The following is a 20487-nucleotide window of genomic DNA, read 5'->3' on the forward strand; positions in this document are numbered from 1 at the left end:
AGTATTATTAATACTCTATTACTCCCACCAGACTCCACTCCAGAGACGAGGGTTCCCTCAAGTCCCTGTCGGAGGCCCCTGGCCAGACCACATGCTGGCTGAGGCAAGGCAGCGAGTTCCCGCCAGACGCACCTGCAGGCCGAGTGGGCACCGTGGCGTGGATAAGGGCTTGTCGTCGGCAGACACCTGTTCCCTCAAGGGCCTGCTCTGGCGACCTGCCTTCCCCAGCCCCAGGGCAGACCCCAGACCCCGGACTACCGTGGCCCACGTTAGTCGCGCACGTGCAGTGCACACTTCAGCCGACAGGGGCAGCCGCACAAAACTGAAACTGCAGCTGCAAAGCTGGAGACAGACCCCATTTGGGTGTGCTGCCTGGTGGGGACCCGGGCCTCTCCAGGAACCAGGCCACCGGTCCCACAAGCCAGGCCTCAGGGCTCCCGAGGTACCAGGCCTTTGTGTAGGTGCGGGCTTGGACACTGGCAGATGCCTGGTTTCCCCTATGAGTCCAGCATAGGGATCCGTCCTCTCCTGAACCGGGTTCTGGCGCAGATTCCCCGTTTCAGGGAGCTCTGAGCGGGGCGCACGCGCACTTTGCTCCCAGGCGCGCAGGTGTCTCTCAACGAGGATGTTCGCCGCCGGACCGGCGCATCCCCGGGCGGCTTAGGAGGTCCTGCCACACCTGCCACCAGGTGGAATAGGCTCCTATGGGTCGGCTAGGGCTTGGAATTAAGCAGATTCCTTGTGTCTTCATGACCCTTGAACTCTCCCTGGACCCTGGCTACCCTCAACCACAAGAGACACTCGAGTAATAGGCTCTGTCCCATTTATTTAACCGATTTTATTATTTTGTTTTATAGCTATCTGAATCTTTTTTGTTTCTATAAGTTATCTTTCAGCGAGAGTCGTAACTGGAATAACCTCTGCTTTCAATATGAAGCATGTTGTTTGCTCGTTTCGTTCATCCTTTTCCTACTTTGCCCTGTTCCCTCCTTTTATCATTTGTGAAACAAGAATGTTCTTAATCCAGTTTCATCCTCATCTTTTCAAAACATTCATGGAAGCGAGAGCTTGTTCTAGGAAGAGAAAGAATAGCTCCTTTTTTTGGTCAGCCCTAAGGGCGGAGACTGGGGAGCGCCTTCCTGTTCTTCCTCGTGGCCAGTGATCCTCGCTGGGGTGCCGTCTGTGTCTGGAAGGTTCCTTCCCCTGCGCTCCCCCCTCTCCCAGCTCTGACCCACCTGCTCCTCCTTCCTCACCCAGCCATCTTTCTCTTAGTCCATCTCTGTGCTCTTCCTCCCGTCTTAAATGTCGTAACATGTCCAAAGACGTTATTTGATTTTAAAAATATTATTTCCAGGTCAACAGGCATGACTTCCTGAATCTACTGCCTACATTTGATGTGCGTATACATGTATTTTTTATGTGTAAAAATAAGAAAATACATACTAAGTTTAAGTTGGAGCAACCCCATTTCAGGGTCTCCAAGATGCTATGTTTGAAAAACACACCACTTTTATGAATGGTTTATAGCTTGCTTAATGTTGTAAGTTTCTTGGGAAGATTATAGGAAAATTGTTAGTGTTCACATTTTCTGTTAAAGATGCCAATATTATATATTTCACGCTTCTGTAATTATAATCTTTTAATCGTAACAAATGTCTTTCTTGTGTTTCTTTTCATTAGGATAATTGTTATTCCTGAGCATTTGAAATGTTATAATGTTAATAAATTTATGATATGGCAGTTTCAGAAATTAAATTCTTGCCTCGGCATACCATAAAATTCCAGTTTAAACTCATAAACAGGGTGCAGAGATTCCAACCTCAGTTAACCCATTCCTGGGTATGGTTCTAATATTTGCAAAAAGAAAGCAATTCAAGTACAGGGAAACGACACCTGTAGAAAGTATTGGTAACGCTGCGTAAACCGAATCGACACTGGCAGCAGTGGTGACGATATTAAAACAGTGACAACCAACATATGCACAGCCTTAAACCACATGAAAAAAACTGCCACTAAATCGTTTCATTCTCACCAGGACCCTGAGGTTAGGCGATGTTACTATATTTATATGTGAAAGTGAGGGAACGGAGGCTCAGTACTGCTGTCATTTATCAGTACCCAGCCACCAGGGAGTTTCAGAGCTGGGCCTGGGGTCCTTGTCTCCCACGTCTTTCCATGACACCCATTCCTCATGTTACATGCTACTGTTACGTACGACTGTGGCCCCTCCTCACTCAGACCCACGCACACAGCCTGCTGACAGCTAGGAAGGTACGAAGAGGAGGAGTCGGGGAGAGAGGGAGCTTAAGACAGGGCGCTGCATCCCTAACTGCTAACTACACCACCAGCCAACAGTCAACGCAAACACGCGGGGAGAGACATCACCCCTGCCTAAAACGTCTCTGTGGTCCTTCCCCCTTGCAGTTCAGCTCATTGTTATTCACACATGTAGCCAGAGGACAAGAGCCTCAGCTCTCCGTCCTGGACGTGGTGCATCTTTGCCCTGCTCATGGACCGCTTTTTCTCTAGAGCCTTTCCTGACTCTGAGCAGCAGCTTTCTTTGTGCTTCCTTAGCACTCTGTTCAGAGAGAGATTGTAAAGTTTGTTTACACGCCTCCTCCCTGAATAAGCTGTGAGCATTTTGTGAGGGATAAATTTTGTCTTCGTCATCTTTGTCTCCACGGGCTTGCACCATGTCCGGTGCCTTGAAAGGATGTGATAAATGTTTGCTGAGCGAACGGCACCTGTTATTTTGTGCACTCGTTCAACAAACGTTTGTCAAAAGCCAGAAACTTTATTTCTCCATAAAAACTATTTCCAGTGGCTCTAGTTCTGAGCAAAAGCCTGAACAAGTGTTTAATTGCCTTTCTATGACACTGCCAAAATTGATCAATTTCATAATTAAGAGCATATAGAAAAACAGCCATTTTCCTTTGATAAAATAAAGATACAACCTGTGAAATTAAAAAATTACCTTTAGGCTGTTACACATTATTTGCCTTTTGGGTTTGAAAGATATTTGTTATGGACATTATGTGGTGAGTAAAATTTGAGATTTCTAGATAGGTACCCATTGAATCAATATTTAAATGTTCTTCAAACTGGTGTCATACATTGAGTGTACTTATACAAATATGGGCTATTTATTAATAATTATTCCCAGTAAATTGATATAAGTTCATCAAAAGTTCTGTCTTAATTTTGCAATCAGGAATATCGTTTCAGTGAAAAAAAAATCCGTAATAATGGTAATGATAGTAATAATAGTATTATTTCTCATGAAATAAGCTTATACTTTACAGTATATAATAATTTTTCCTAGATTATTTTCATGACCATTAAATTATCCATTTGATCTGTCATAGATGTTTCAAAGTGATTTAGTTGATCAAAAATACATTTAGAAAAGTTGGAACATCAAGCCCAGATTCAAGTCTCCACAGTGACTGAAATTCAAAGTATGCCTTTGGTAAACGCCAATGTAACGGCAGTGTCGCAGTTAGCTACCTCTTAGAATCCGAATGCGTGAGGACTGTTGGAGAAAGCTCAGAAAAGAACACGAAAAACTATCGGGAAAAGGTCTGACAGGAAATTTTAAATGAGTATCCATCATGTAATGCAGAGAAGAAGGGTTAAGTTTCAGGTGTGCACTTTGGAAAGACTGCATTGTTAGAAATACTCTGAAGGGCGGACCTGGGCTGGATGATTCGGACTTCCCACCAGAGGGCGGTAGAGAGCAGGCCCAGGAGGCGGGCTCTCATTTTGTTTGCATGGTCACAACATTTTTGTGTTAATTTCTGTCCTAAATTTTAGAGGATAAAAAGGTGTTATTGTTAAAATACTTGTCTTGCACTCCCTCCTCTCAAATAATATGGTCCATTTACTTGGATTATGGCATTAATCTCCACTAGGTACCCTAATTCTACTCTAACCTCTCCCTGCACTGCGTCTTCAGAGTAACAAGCAGAGAGATATTGTTAAAATGTGAGTGGAACCATTTCAGTCCTCTGCTCAAAACTCTCCAACAACTTCCCTTCTCACTTAGAGGAAGAGCCGAAGTCCTTACCATGGCCTTCAAGCCCCAATAGTCTGACCCATGCCTCCTTCTTGTTCACCCCACCCAAGTCACAGCAATCTTACTCTGCTTCCCCATCATTCCAAGTACCTCAGGGCCTTTGCACCTGCTGTTCCTCTGCCAGAGGTGCTACTCCACAGGACGTTTGCCTGACTCCCTGCCTCCGCTCTCTCGAACGTCGTTCACGTGTCACTTCTCAGCTAGGCCTTCCCAGCGAGGTCATTCTATCTAGAGTTCAACCCCTAATTCCCGCTTTTTGTGTTTTACATTTTTCCACTGAATTTATCACTATCTAATGCCACCACATATTTTATTTACCTACGACTATTTTATATGCTTCTTGCTCTTCCCTCTTGAATGTAGGGGCACTTTTACATTACTATTTCTATTGGTAGAAAAAGTCTGCCGCTGTCCCGTTCAGCTGACACGGGCGTTTGCGCCAAGGCGGTGCGGACTCTCCGGACCCCCGGGAGCCTCTCTGCAGTTCAGCGCTGGGGCGGGAGGCGCAGGGCAGGATCCCCGCGGGGCGCGCTCTCTCCGAGCGAGCGCTACCACTCTGTCCTCTCCTACCTCCCTGTCTTTTAAAATTTATTACATTTCCTGACTTTGCTGCTCAGAGGAATGCGGGCTCTCTCCTGTCAGCCGGGTTCTTTATGATCGCTCTAAATTTGGAAGCGGCACACCGCAGCTCGGTGGCTGTAACACGGTTTCCAGGATTCGCGATGCCTGGGGACATTGGACCAGCTGGTGCCCAGCACATCCACGCTGAGCGCTCCAGCTGGCCCCTGGACCTTCTTTGGGTTTCCCATTAATTGGCCTGAGTTGCCACGAACACTGGTAACCATGGGACAGTGCCCCCCTGCCCAAACCCAAACAAACAAACAAAACCAAGCCTCCTTGGGGCTCTAAAGGATGGGGCAGGGCAAGAGAAGTTTCCAAATGAGGCTCAAGTACACTTAGCTCCTGGCTCCTGGCCGGGCTGTGAATAGAGTCACCGGTACACGCGGCTCTCCAAAGGCAGAAGCTGACCGCCTGCGGTTCAGAACACCCTGGGGAGTGACTACCGCTGAGTCAGGGCTGAGGATGAGCCCAGAGACCCCGGACCAGGCTGGTTTACTCGGGGAGGGGGCTGGGATCAAGGCGCCATCACACCTTTCTATCTAAACAGGCCTAACCAGCTGATACCTGGCTCTTACTGCTGTCGGAGTCTTCCATTTAAATTCTATTTGCAGGTACATTGTATATATGCCACCTGAAAAGCTGAAATAATAAAATGTGCCTGCTTTCCTGGGAAACAAAAGAAAAACAATTCAAACAGGGAGGGACACTATCAAAACAGGGTTTGAGCAAAGGGAAGCCTCCTCATTGTGGACGTTGTTACAGTGAGAAGAAGGCCTTGACCCTTACTGGGCCCCAGAGATACGAAGGATCCACAGTATAAATTAGTTTACTCCACAGTGAAATGCCTTCCTATGGGGTTCTGCTGCATTTCACATTCGGGATAGATCCTTGACGTCGTTTATGCCTTAATTTAGACCACTTAAAGGGTTCATTAAAATCTAATTAAATGAAAATGTAAAAAGTAAAAAACGCATACACCATAAAACATAATTTTTTCAACCTGTGTTTTTGCAATGAGATGACTGTTTCAGAACACTGCTGTTAAAATGGCTGAGACACTCGATCTCAGGTCTATTCCTTTGAGTCACCACTCACAACACTGTGTTAGCAGCAGGAAATGGAAGATACTATCTTAATAAGCTATAATGGTTTTTAAATGTGACCATTTTAAACAGAAGCGATCCCAAAGCATCCCCACAAAAAGTTACTTCTTATTTTTATTCAAAAATTAATAAGATTGATTTTGGTGTAGAGCACACTGCGATGTCTACAGCAGTAGAGATATAATGCTGAATTCATGAAACATATAATGGTATGAATCAGTTACCTCAAAAAGTAAGTTAGAAATTTAAACATTGAAATTCAATTGCTATAACTCAGTTAAAAGAATGGACATGATAGTATAGCATACGAACAAGGAGTTTTTCACATGGAAGTACTGTTTCATAAGCTCCTTGACTATGCCCCATAACTTTTAGCATAGAATTGGTAATTAAAAGGCATTCGATAAAATAATTTTCCACTTGACACAAGCATTTCGCCATCATAAATGATGCATCAAGTAGTAGAGAAGGTAAAATCTAGTTTAATATCTATATGAGTTTCATCGCCAGGAAGGGTGCCCAGAAACACAGGGAAGAATTTAGAAAATTAGAGCAATCCAGTGACAGCTTATTAAGCCACCATTATTCACTGTGCTGAGTTCTCCTCTTCTTAATTCACTAGCTGACGTCACAGAGCTGGGAGTGAGGAGGCCAGGAGAGCGGTGAGCCCAAGTTGGAATGAATGAACGTGACAGAGCAAAGACCTCTTACAGTGGACGGAAAATCCACGGGGTAAAGCCACGGAAGGAAGACGGTGGCCAGGCAGAACTGACCTAAATGCGCCGCGGACTCGGGACAATGAGGGGGGCGCGGGGTGCTGAGCGCGAGAACAAGGCACAGCAGGTGCCCTTGCGATGCATCCGCCCCTTGTTGCCCCATCACTAAATCAACATCCACAGAAACTTCGGGAAGAGACGGTAGGGAGTATTGTTTGCTGTTTCCAGGAGATTCTGCAAGAGTGAAGTCTGCATTGGTGACGTCATGACTGCTCCCATCCCCTGTGCCCCGTCAGCCTCGCTACCCTCGGTGTGTTCACTTCAGCACTGGTCACCCACCTCCGCCGTCCGCCCCGTGGCCCCCTCCCCAGGCTGCCCCGGCGGGAGCGGGCACCGCAGCCAGGACGGCGGGAGTCGGCTCCGACGGGGAACCTGCAGGAGCCGCCGGAGAGCGAGGTCCCGCGGAGCCCGCTGCTTCCAGGCGGCGTCTGCGCGTCCGGGAACAGGCGAAACCGCGGCGGCGCAGCGCGCGAACGCGACGCCCGGGGGCCCCCTGCAGCTCCGTGCGCTTTCCGCCGGCTGATCAGCCCCTGTCTAGGCCACGTTCACAAGCGAGCGGAAGGGACATAAAAGGCCAGGGCTGCTCCTGTCACGTGGACGAGAAGGCTACTTACGTCACCTGGGATTCAAGCGGGGGCACACTTACCCGAGTAAGGGCGGGGACACAGGCAGGTGTATCTCCCGATCTCATTGAGGCACGTGGCCCCGTTCCCGCAGGGATGTGACACACACTCGTCCACCTCCAAGTCGCAGTGGCGGCCCTGGTAGCCCGGGACGCAGAAGCAGGCGTAGCCGTTGGCCCCGTCCAGGCACATGGCGCCGTTGCGGCAGGGGCTGGACGCGCACTCGTCGCGGTCCAGCTCGCAGAAGCTTCCGGCAAACCCGGGAGGGCAGATGCAGGCGGGCTGCGCGGGGCCGTGGCGGCAGACGCCTCCGTGCTGGCAGGGGCCCGCGCCGCAGGCGCCGACGGCCGTGTCGCAGGCGGCGCCACTGGACCCGGGAGGACATCGGCACAGAAAGCCCCGCTCCCCGGGGGCGCTCACGCACGTGGCATTGCCGGGGCAGGGGCTGGAGACGCAGGGGTCTGGCTCCTCATCACAGCCTTTGCCCAAACGAAGGGCTGTGTCTGCGCAAGGGCAACTGTGGTCTTCTGAAGCATCCTTGCAGGTAGAATTGTTTTGGCAGGAATGTGAGAGGCACTCAGTGTCATTTTCATTGCAAAAGGAATCTGCAAGGAAATAATAATAAAAAAAGAAGAAAAAAACCAGGATGAATATATGGAGGGTGATAAAATTAAAGAGCTTCCTCCTCTCCGCCCTTGGTTCATTTCAGACACGCTCATTAAATGGAATACAAAGTTGGCTGCATTCTTATGAGGAATTCGTCAAATGACGTCTAACAATGAGTTTTGTCACTAATGATGATTTGTCACTGTTTTCACAGAGCTGCTAACGAGAAACAAAAATGGCTGGTTTGAGAAGCTTCCCAGCGCTTGCGTTTTCCTTTCTCAGGTGGAAGTGCCGTCGAGCAACGGGGTGAATTGAAGCAGCAGCTGAATTGTCCCGCATACACGAAATTTTGAAATTCACATCCTCTCATGGAGGGTTTTGGGGTGTGTTAGAAGATGAGATACAAAATTGTCTCTGAATATACGGCCTAACTGAACCTAATACTGGAATGAACACTAAACCTTGGCTGTTGACTGCTTTATCGCAATCACTGTGGACGCTCTACAAAGAAAAGCACGGAAAAATGAAAATATAAAAATAAAATAAAACATCAACTGTTGAAAGTCTACTTTGGTAGCAAGCAGTTCAGTTGTTTCACAGGTATTACTTCTAACCCTCACAGCAGTGCCACATTACTGCGCACATCTTAGAGACGACGGATTAAGCCCCACCGCGAGGAAGTAGATGTTATAAAGTTTCCGGATTTTCAGTTTTCTGAAAGATTCTCTGTTCTGGAGACACATTTTTGAAATTCTAATTGGAATGATAACCTGCCGGAAAGCAATAATTCTATGATTCTTTTCCAAATTCACCGGATACATTCATGTGTATAGATTTTCCCTGAACATACACACATTATGACCACAGCACCATTATTTTCTTTTTTTATTCTTATTTTTTAAATTGAAGTGTAGTCTATTTACAGTGTTAGTTTCAGGTGTACAGCAAAGCAATTCAGTTATAGATATACATACATACATACACACACACACACACACATATTTTCAGTTTGTTTTCTGTTATAGCTCATTACAAGAAATTGAATATAGTTCCCTGCGCTATAAAGCAGGTCCTTGTTGTTTATCTATTTTATATACAGCAGTGTGTATCTGTTCATCTGAAACCCCTAATCTATCCCTGCCCCCCAGCCCTGTTATTTTCTTAATCGTGTATATTGAGAAGCTTTACAATTTGGCAACTCAATCGTACCAGTTCACAAAACACTGTCTTTTCCATGTGGATTCATCTAATACATCATGCTCTTATTTTTATTTCCTTTCTCACAATATTGCTTATGAATACAATAGTGGCTAACAGGATAGGCCTGTAATTTTTTAAATTACAAAATGAAGCGTTTGCTCTTATGATACGAGACGTACATCAATGACTGTCAGGAGACAGTAGCACGCACACCTCGGGGAATCTGCAAGGACAAGCCTCTCCCCTCTCAACGGCAGAAGGCGAAGGGGGAAGAACTTAAAGTTATGACGGAATATAAAGAACGCTCCTATAATTAAAAACAAGTATATAGACTTGAAGTTTGTATGAAGTGCCCTAGAAAATGAATGAAAAGCTAAATCCACAGCAAATCCCTGAGGTGGGACAGGAAACAGCTCATTCACAAAGCCTCAGAAATCGGAACAAGAATTCGCCTTATGGACAGAAACACTGGAAGCTAGAGGACATTCGAACCATGCCTCAAAATTCTTGAAAGGAAATGATCCCCGAATTAGAATTCTGTGCCCAGCTAAACTAGCAATCATCCCCGAAGGGAGAAGAAAAATATTTTCAGGGATGCAGGGATTAAAATTTTCAGCTTTCATCCTCATTTTTCAGGCAGATCTTTCAAAATATGCAGTCCGTGGAAATGAGAGTGTAAAGCAAGAAAGAGAGCATGGAGTCCAGGGTACAGGGGATCTAGCAAAGGAAAGGAGCGAGCAATGTTACTGACAATTGCTCCCTGGATGGCAGGTGTGTTACCAGTGGGTACAGAGATTAACCAGTCCTGAGAGCAGAAAACGTGGGGCCCCAGGAAGGTTGCGTAGTAAGGAAAATGCATGGAGTGTCATGTAAGAGAAGTGATGGAAAATTAAACAGAACAGTTGGGGAATAAAAAACCTCTCACTGGCATTACTTCTAGGGAAAATTGTAAGTTGTACAGGAAGGAGATGGAATCATAGTGTTACGGAAACGACAGGCCAGCCAAGAAACAAGCACCACTCGGAGGGTTGGAGTACTCAGATGTATTACGCCGGCGGGCTCAGAGGGGCTTCTGCTCCGAAGCTCTGAGCACCTCCAAGACATGCACATGAGGTTTTACAGGGTTAAGTACAAGCTTGGGGTATTCGGCCAATAGGCATGGAACAGCTTTAGCAGCATCATTATCACAAAAGTGGAGGCAGGGAGGCAGCAAACCAACATTCCAAAGCCAGATATATATCTTTGAAAATCCAGCTGGCTAGCAAAAAAAACATGAACAGCAAACCAATACTAATTAACCTAGGTTTACAAGTTAGTCCAGCAGAACTCAGATCAGTATTCCGATACTTAGATTTGTGAGTTATCTTGTTAGCCCAGCCCAGCCTCTCCTTCACATTCCTAGACTTGTGAGTTATCTTGTTAGACCAGCCCGGTTTTTCCTTCACAATAGCACACTACGGAGCTGAAGGAAATTCTCTATAATAGCAATAATAGTAATAAAGTGATGCTTTCAGGTGGAGCTGAGGGAGTGAGTGTGTGGGTGCCCGTGTGTGACTGAGAACTGTGGGAAAGCTCAGTCCATGTGTACTGCAGGAGAATTCCAAACAATTATGCCAGTATCTAAAACTGAAAAAAGAAACCTAGCCTATGATTTAGAAATAGAGAAATAAAAACTGTAAGAAATATTTAGAAGAGTTTTAAATAGTTGCATCTTGGGGGGGGGTGCAGGCTGGGAGTGGGGAGCTGGAATGGGATGGTAATAAGGGTATGACTCTTTCCCTCATAACCCTAAGTGACTTTTAAAGGATTACTGAATAAATGTCATAAAAATAATTTTCAAAGCAGAATAGGTAGATGTATACTTTAGTCACACACACACCTCCATCACTTTGTTGACATGTACACTCTGAATTACGTTTTCAGTGCTGGTCCTGGACAAGATGATCTATCAAGCACATCCTTTTCCTGGGTCTTCGGGGTGGATGATGTCATTGGCACTGTTGGTACCGTTTGCTGCCTGGGTTTATGGGTGTGTCCACAGGTGAGATGCTAACAGGCCTTCTTGGAAACACAGCCTGTGACAAGGCATCATTAACTGATGCTTCAGCTGACTGTACTAAACAAGCAAAGACATTTGCCTGCCAAGAAGAAACTCATGGCGGGGAGGGTATAGCTCAGTGGTAGAGTGTGTGGTTCAATCTCCAGTGCCTCCATTAAAAATGAATTTTAAAAAAACTAATTACTTCCCTCGCCTAAATAAATAAACCACAAATAAAAAATAAATTTAAAAAATTAAAAAAGAAATCATATTTTTCAAACATATAATGGAGCTGTGATTTACGCCTTATTAAAAATAACTAATTAAGGAGCCAACTAAGGAAATAAAAGCAGAATATGCACAGACCAGTGAGGGAGTGTCATGAAGTAAGGGTTATGATTATTCCAGTTCTGAGCACCTACACTGAGAAGAAATCTGTCCTGTACACATTACTACATCGTAACCTAGTACACTGTGTGCACCCTCAGTGAACGATAAAGTAATTTGCATAAGGATAATAGCTTTAGAAAAGACATACATGGACACACACAAAAAGTAATTTCAAGTCCTTGCAGGATTACTTAAAATTATAGTTGAAATCTAGTTCCCAGAGAAATGACCACAGATAATTTCGTTTCTGGCTTTCCCACGAGCCTTAGATACAGGATAAAAACTGTACTGGTTGTGACGTGTAAATTGATATTTTCAGACCAGTTCATCTAGGCTGCCAAACTGTTTTCCTGCAGTAAAGTCTGCCATCTACTGGATGTTACAAGAAGTTCTAGAACAGTGGGTTTCAGACTTTTTTTTTTTTTTCTTTTCTTTTTTTTCCTTAAAGGCAGCAGAACTCCTCCAAGGAAAATGTCACGAGTAACCCCAACACACAAAACCGGGATGTGGGCCAGCCCAGGCTGCAGAAAGGGAGACCCCGCGGCCCAGCCGCTCAGCCTCCTGGCCTTCCTGGAGACGTCTGCAGAGAGCCCAGGGGAAAATAAAATATCTCACACAGCGGCTGCAAGTGATTCTTTTTGTCTTTGCTCTTTTAGTATAGCTAGTGATAAAAATATGTGTGTATATTTTAATATAAATATACATTATATATAAATGTAAATATATAATGTGTATATATATTTGCTGAGAAGTAAAAACTAATTTGACCAGTTTTAAAGGCGTTGAGCACACAGTGTAGTAGTTATTGTGTATAGATGTGTGTGTATGTGTATTTTCTTATAATTTGATCTACTTGGAAAACAGCCATATTAGTCATTTAGCTTAGGTATAAAGGAGGAATATATTTATTTCAGAGTAGTGAAACACTACAAGGTGACTTCCGGGAAAAAGCATTTCAATACCTCAGAGATTATTACAAAGAGTATGTACTCTTTTGTCCTTCATGGTTTTAATGTGCTCATCTTTGAAACAGGCAGGTAATTCTCTGATTTAAAAACCGTCAGTCAAGAATCTGGAAGCTCCAGCAAAGGGTTTTTTTTTTTTTTTGCTACCAGTATTTTTGGCAACGTTTGGACTGGTTAACCACAGGACATTTGCCAGAGAGAGACAAGGAACAGAGTCCGCGAAGTAAGACGCACCCTATCAAGGCCGGCTTTGCCAGCTCAGCCTCAGTTTCCTCAGCTGCAAAGGAGGATAGAGCAGCAGAATCCACGTCTTCGGGTTTTCATGTGGATTAAGTCACCAGATCTAAATGCTTGGCAGACACAAGGCAAGTGCTCAATAAACGTTAGCTCTTACTGTTATAAGATGCTTAGAGAGAGTCTGGAGTTCTTAGCAGGAAAGTTACTGGATTAATAAGAAATACAGCAATAACAATAATAACCAAAAAAAGTACCACTTACTAACACATTTTCACTGCAGGAATTTTATTTAGGAAACACATACTAATATAGAGTCTAATGCCAAAGACACGCTTCCATCAAGTACCTGGACTTGCCCAGGATCAAACCAAGGTGACCATTGTTTCAATTTAGAAAAAATCTGAGGTTCATTTTTCACACGAATATATTTACAATCTCACTATAAATGCTGAACACCATTTAAATGTTTTGGCTCGGAGAAGTATCACATGAAGTGAGAGTTGTGATCGGGCTAGAGAAGCCCGGAGGACCTGCTGTTTCTGTGTGTTCCCAGAGCACGCCCAGCAAACGCTCAGCGAATGCTCTGTGGGTGCTAATCGTCAAAGCCAGGATCCTGACCTCAAAGACGCCCCCTGCTGTGTAAACTTTGCATGAGTGTATGTACCCGTGCGTGTTTGTAGGGGTAACGACTGACCCCTTTTTTAAATTTTGCCTTCTCGTCACTGCTACTTTTAGTCTTTTCCTAGGATTTGCTAACCTAATTCCCCCCGCGTCACTCACTCTCTAGTCCTTATTTTTACTGATATTAACGTCAAGAATGAAACCTGCCAGCAGAAGGGAGGCGGGTTGATCGATGGCTATTGCTCGTATCTGGGTTAAATTAGCAATTTTACATACTCCTCACATTTAAGCAGATCAGACACGCATGTATTCCCACCTCCTGCCAACACAGCGTTTTGAGCTCATTGCCCCAGGCAGGTATTTTACTGTTTTTCCCTCAAAATACTGAGATGTGGGTGGGGACCTGGGAAGGCTGCTTCCTCCGATGGGAGAGAGGATACGCTGGCTGCGGGACAGGGCAATTTTTTAAACATGCAAAGGCATAGGTTTTTTTTAAATTTAATTCTATTTTTAACATACATTTAACCTAATTTCACCCAAATAAAAATGGGAGATGAATAGAGGAACAGGGAGCACACAGTTTGATATTCCCAGCAGCATTTACTGAGTGGTTTCTGAAACTCTTCCGTATAAAAACCTTTTCCTGTAGAAGAACAAGGAGAAGACGGGCTGCCTTCCTTTGTACCTGTGTTTTGCTTTCATTAAAACAACTACCAAGTCTACTGTTTTATACAGAACTTTGGTTTACGTCCTTGATACGTTAAAAAGTTAACATAAATTTCTATATTTCATTAAACTACATCTCAAAAGCCACTATTGATTTCTATAAATTGGAACAGCCATTGACTTTAAAAAAGAGGGTTTAATTCAGCTGTCGAAGAAAAAAAATTTTTTTACTCAAGATATATTGTCTCTTCCGTTCAGAAATTTGGAAAATCAGATGGCCCTTGACAGTTTGGTGAAGCACATAACAATTTCAATCATGGTTTGGATTTCAAACAGCAAATATTTGGGATGTGCAGGTTTCAAATCACCCATGATGAGTTGTTTTTAGAATGAAACAGAGGTTACACACAGCGCTACTGCAGATAGAGGAGAAATTTCCAGATCGGAGAATTTCACTGCATTAGAGGAAAGGGGCTGGCTGAATTTTCCTGAGGCTGGCTTTCTGCAGAGAGTGACGTTTAATTCCAGGGTTGGGCCCGGCAGGGGAGGGAGGGGCACATCTTCATTCAGGAAGTAGCCAGAATGGCTTGCACGTGGTAGGTAATCAATAGAAATTTGATGAATAATGAATGAGTGAGCAAGAAAACCTAAATTCTCATTTAAGCCTCGCTGTGAAGTTCTTACTCTCACCTCTTTTGATAAAACCAAGCAGAGCAAATCAGCGGGCAAATCACTTACTTTGATGTGCAGTCTGATGGGTCTGCACGAACAGTTAGACGCAGTAAACGGGCTCTTTAAGACCATTTCTTTCCTCTGCCTCCCCGTGGCCTCTAAAAAACTAGGCATTCTCTCTCTTACACGTAGCTATTCCTGTAGATGTGATTTTTAAATTCTAAATTGAGGCCAGTTTAGTGTAATGGCCAGAGGACAATTTCACGGTAAGACAGACAGAGGTTTACGTTTTAGTTCTGCTATTTCCCACATCCGTGGTTTCAGCAAAATCAGCGTCACGGAGCCTGTTTCCTCATCTCTAAGGGAGCTGACATGTACACACAGGGCTTCCGAGCAGGGACTTGAGCCTGGGTCCGCATCCTGGCTCTGCCACTCACTGACGCCAAGAGCTTTATTAAGTTACCACCTCTGGGCCTTAGTTGTCACTTCTGTAAAAATGATTCCTACCTCATAGGTTTATTGCGGATATTAAATTAGCTAATGTGCATAAAATGTCCAACAATGCTTGGAACAGAGAGAGCACTGTCAGCCAATTTGTGCTATTATCCTCATAGTAACAAACATAAAGTTCCTTATTAAAAATTTGGAATAAAATAATTCTCCAGTCAATATTATTTTTATTCCAAAAATTGTATTGACTAAATATAAAGTAATTACTTAGTCATTCCTTCAATGCAGGGTCCAAAGCATGTACGTCTTGGTCCCCTTCTACTAACCAGCAAAGCACCTTGGCATAGTGGTGCTTGGTAACCACATTTTTAATAAATGAATCAATCCAAGGAAAATGAGACTTTACCACACTGGAAAGAGTTATTCGTTTTGTGTTCTAGGAAGTACAAGTTCACTGTCATCACACACTCCTGAGAATCTTTCCTCCTGAGCCAGGCAGGAGCCCAGCATCGCCGACTCCGTACTTGACTCACATGCAAACTCTGAAACACAACTTCCCTGCTGCAGCTGAGAAGATTGTGCCAAAGCTCCCTGGTGTCACCTGCATCTCACCTCCTCTGCCGGGAGTCTACAGACTTACTGGGAAACTTTCCCACAAGGGTATTTTAAATCCCCTGTGCACGGCTGCCATCTTGCTGGGTGCTCTTATATATAATTTTCCATCGTTAACACTGTCACAGGTGAAATCAGGGCCCTGCTTCTCCAAAGCTTTCTTTGCTCTCCAAGCTTCCCCAACAGAAGCCTCTGGGTCCTCCTGAGCACCAGTCTGGATGGGATCAGGTCTCCATCAGGAGGGCTGGGTAATGGACCACGGACATCCTGCCTCTGGCTGCAGTTACACACACTCACCCCAGAGAAAGTGCCCTGCCCTTTGTCATCCTTAGAACATGACTAAATAATGCAAATCATGAAGGTCATTTTTACTGAATGTCAATCATTGAAAATTTCAATGAGGGTCTAATTATGTTCCTTTGACATTAAATTCATTTAAAGCTAATCAGGCCTGGACGCTCTGACCTTATTACAATCCATGTACACGTTAATAAGGACAGGCTTTTAAATGACCCTTTTTATTTAATGGGATACTTAATGTTTTACTAACTCCTTTGAGCAAATTGAAGTTCTCAGAGTAAAGCTAAAAATGTTCTAAATGAAGAGAAAGAAGTGTTTTTCCCCACTCCATAAAGCCATCATTTTTTAACTGATCAACAGACATAATTTCAATATTAATTATAAAACCATTGTGCAGAATAATTTAGCTACACACATTTTTGTTCTAAAAAAGCACCTGAAAGTTGTAATATTTTCCATTGGATTGTTATCAGATTTTAAGTAATTGTACACAATTAAGATTGAAGAAAAAAATTAACAAAATTGGCAAAATAAGTGAAAACAGCCCTTCAAACTCTAGCCTGTTTCACCATACACCAAAATAGTATGGACAATATGAGAATGAGAAAAATTAGAATAATCTAATTTTCTAATTTTTGTTATTCATATTATTAAAATGCCTCCAATCTATTGGTCCCAGGAAAAAATGTCTCAAGTCTTTCCTATAGAAAAGTATGGGGTAGGAGGTATTATATCCAGTTTATACGTAGAAACTGAGGTTCAGAGATGTTAAATAAATTCCCCAAAGTTACGCAGCTAATATGTGGTAGATGAGGATGCCAAGAAGACTTCAAAACATTTGTTTGAAAAAAAAAATCCAAATAAAAAAGAATATAGATTCGCACAGGGAACTATACTCAATGTCTTGTAATAATTAACCTTCAATGAAAAAGAATATGAAAATGAATATATGTATGTACATGCATGACTGGGACACTGTGCTGCACACCAGAAACAGACACATTGTAACTCACTGTACATCGATAAATTTTTTTTAATTAAAAAAAAGCATGACAGGCAAAAAATTAAAAAAGGAATATAGAATCATAAAAAAGAAGCACTTAAGAAGTATCTAGATAAGCACTCTCCAAACTTTATCATTCAGATGAACCACGAGGGTCTCGGGGAAACTGCTGATTCTCTGACTCAGCAGTTCTGGGGTGAGGCCTGAGAGCCAGCATTTCTCATAAGCTGCAGGGGTCCTGATGCTGCGTGTCCGTGGACGACACTTCAAACAGTGAGCACTTCTACCCGCCTCATCTAACAGAGGTACAATATGCAACATGTAGGTAATGTTAGGTCTTCCAGTGAAAAGTGCAATTAAAAATTAAATTAAGAATTATAAATAAACAGGCAAAATTAACTTTAATAATATACTTCATTTAACCAAATATAACTAATTATCATTTCAAATGTGTAATGAGGGTTAAAAACTAATGAGATATTTACATCTTTTTTCATACCAAGTCTGAAATCCTACGTGCGTTTTACACTTACAGCACATCTCAGCTCTAGCTAGCCGCATGTTAAGTGCTCAAAGTCACGCTACGGTGACTAGTGGCTACTATATTGGACGAGGCAGATCTCAACAGTTTCCTCATGTTTTGTACAGGAAACTAATGTCTAGAATAATAATGTGGAGTTGTAAGACCTGAGTCCTCTAGTATTTAAATTATCTTCTTTTATGACATGATTACAGTAGTAGGCATGAATAAAGATCTTTCAAGGTACTTTCTAACAGTTTATTAATTACTATGTATATTCAAATCCTGCACATCCTTAGAAACCTCCGGTTTTCTCTGAATCTTCTCCAGATCTCTGCATTCATTTTGATCTCCTGGCCTGAGCAGCCACAGAACTGACCCTTGTTAAGACAACAACACACTTATCTGTGTGTTTCCTAAAGTGTTCTCTGTTTCCCATATGGAGACTTGTCTTTACAACTAGCAAAAGAACTCCTTTTTTTTTAAACTGAAGTACAGTTACAATGTGTCAATTTCTGGCGTACAGCACAGTGTCCCAGTCATGCATATACATACATATATTCATCTTCATATTCTTTTTCATTAAAGGTTACTACAAGCTACTGAATATAGTTCCCTGTGCTATACAGAAGAAATTTGTGGGGTTTTTAAAATCTGTTTTTACATATAGTGGCAAACATTTGCAAATCTCAAACTAAAAAAAAAAGGGGGACACTAATGAACTCATCTACAAAACAGATGAACCCTTTAAGTTCAGTAACTGTCACAAGCATTTCTTTGGATGTCCATGTACATGCTCTGTGTTCTCAGTTCCTGTCACTCTTGGAACGCTAGCTCCCGAATGGGCAATAACAGGGGCTGACTGAGTGCTTTGCTGATCACTTGGTTTCCCCCTAGAGACCCGTGCTCCGCTCAATTTAAGGCTCACTACACTTGAAGAGAGAGAGGATGGCTTGCTTCTGTTTGGCCACTCTAAGTGGGGAACCAGATCTGGGGAAAACCCAGGTTACTGTGGTTACTAGATAGCTTGGAAACCATCGTGAATAGATTTCATTTTCTTTTCATTCAGCCAAAAGCCCCAGGGCACTGAGCACAGCAAGTACAAGGCTGTGGTGCCTTCAGTCTGGGTAAGATTTTGAAGCGTGTATAGCCCTGCACATGCTGTTCTGAGAGGGCCCTGGTGCACACAGACATGCCTCTCTGCACGGCCCGGGACACCCGGGGAGAATGGATCTCCTCCGTCCCCCAGGAACCATGTGGCACATTCTACCCCAGAAGCTATGGCAAGTATATACATAATGAATTCTGCGCCTTCATTCCCGAGCACAAAACACCAGGGAAAGGAGGGTACCGCTGCGCTGTTGGAACACTCAGAGGGCGACGTGTGGTTGCTGACATCCTTAGAGTGTTGCAAGACAATATCTCATATTTGGAGTTGGTAGCTTAACTGAACAGAAGATAATAAAAGCACAAGGACAATTCTATTGTAGAAAATGCCTAGAAGCGAACTCTCACGTGGACGTAAGACGTGGTACCTTAGATGAAATCACCCCGGCTCAAATATGCCCAGAATCATCTCTTTTAGGAAAACACGGCTACGTCTTTGCACTTAAAACATTGGGAGGAGAGGTTAAGTGGGGAAAGAAGAAGGACGAATTCAAGCAAATAATTCATGACTTTCAAATCAATAAACAAGTAAATTAACAGCCTGCTTAACAATAAAGAGTGTTTTTACTGGATATGATACTTGAGTTTTTAAAATAAATCCCATGTATTTTTCATCATCGTGTATGCCTCCTGTATCCAGCATAGAGCAGATTATCAATAATTCATAGCTGAGCTGCACCAAGCAAACTCAGCCCCTCTCCCTGAGTGTAACGTCGTGTGACTGCATTCAGGCTTTCCGTATTTCTTTCTCTTGGCGGTGTCTGCCGCCCACCGCCATCGCTTCCTGTACCAAATCCCAGGCACACACTCTCACCGGTCTTTCACTTAGAAGGGGCCCCTGGATGACACTTACATGTGAAACGGGAGCCTTTATTTTCTTCGATGTCATTTTTGATCATGCTTAAACAATACATTTCAATAAACTTCCTTTTACAATACCTGGTAAGTTGTAAGTCAGATAGAAACCGTGCCTAACTTAGAGCACCCTGAAGGGCGTAACGAAGGGTGAGAGTCCAGCCCCCCTCGGGAGGGCAGGAAGACCACTTGTCAGCGAGCCCAGCAGGTGTAACCACAGCGCGACTGAGGTGTCACTAACACACGGCTTTCTGGTGCGCGAGGGGAGAGCTGAGGGATGCTGCGCTGAGGGAAACTCGCTGCTTCCCACATCTGGGGGCAAAACACTGAAAGAAGCAGCTTTACAGACTATCTTGACTTCACGATGCAGAAATAGAATAAGGACGCTATCAATTATTTTCTGAAAGGGAGGAGCTAAGACCCTATCGGTTAAAGCCAGGTCTCTACAGAACAATTAAATGTTTTATCTTTATAAAATAAAAGCAGTATTTTAAAGGGTCCCATCAAGTATGCCAACTAATATGTATCCTCCAGAAGCATGCTAACCCCGTGGCACAAAAGGGGTTGAGAGACCCTTAACGGACCTATTTACCTCGGGTCTATTTCTAAAGCACCCTATCATGTTGTTATAGAAACTGCTGCAGCTGACAATCTCCCATCTCGATTATTGCTATAGTAACCACCAAACGACGAGACGCTGGCTTTTCATCCATTTGCCGTCGCTGCCCCACCCCTCTCTGAGATAGTTTTGCTTTTAAATGCTCCCATGTCGCTGGAAACAAAGAAGAAAAAAAAGTAAATAAATTTAGTTAGTGGGAAAGAATAAAAAGGCAGAGAGAATGAGAAAGAGAGAGAAAGAGAGGAAAACGGGGGAACGCGACAAGCAATAAAGAGATCCTAGGTATTTTAGTTTTACTTTGTAGAGAAAAGAAATACAATCAGAAAACCAAACTATCTTTTCAATTGGTGACCAAATCTCTTTATTTC

The 20487-nt window shown here is 43.5% G+C and overlaps 1 protein-coding gene across 2 annotated transcripts in view; it reads right to left on the reverse strand.

Moving 5' to 3' along the window:
* The window catches only part of CRB1 (crumbs cell polarity complex component 1), a 128721-nt gene that overhangs the window by 93759 nt on the left and 14475 nt on the right, over nt 1-20487 (reverse strand). For both annotated transcript variants that reach the window (XM_074351584.1, XM_074351583.1), the window contains exon 2: nt 7222-7803. In XM_074351584.1, coding sequence (XP_074207685.1) covers nt 7222-7803 — 582 coding nt within the window. The remainder of the gene's footprint in view (nt 1-7221; nt 7804-20487) is intronic.

The sequence above is a fragment of the Camelus bactrianus genome, chromosome 23 (genome assembly GCF_048773025.1).
Source record: "Camelus bactrianus isolate YW-2024 breed Bactrian camel chromosome 23, ASM4877302v1, whole genome shotgun sequence".
Lineage (NCBI taxonomy): Eukaryota > Metazoa > Chordata > Mammalia > Artiodactyla > Camelidae > Camelus > Camelus bactrianus.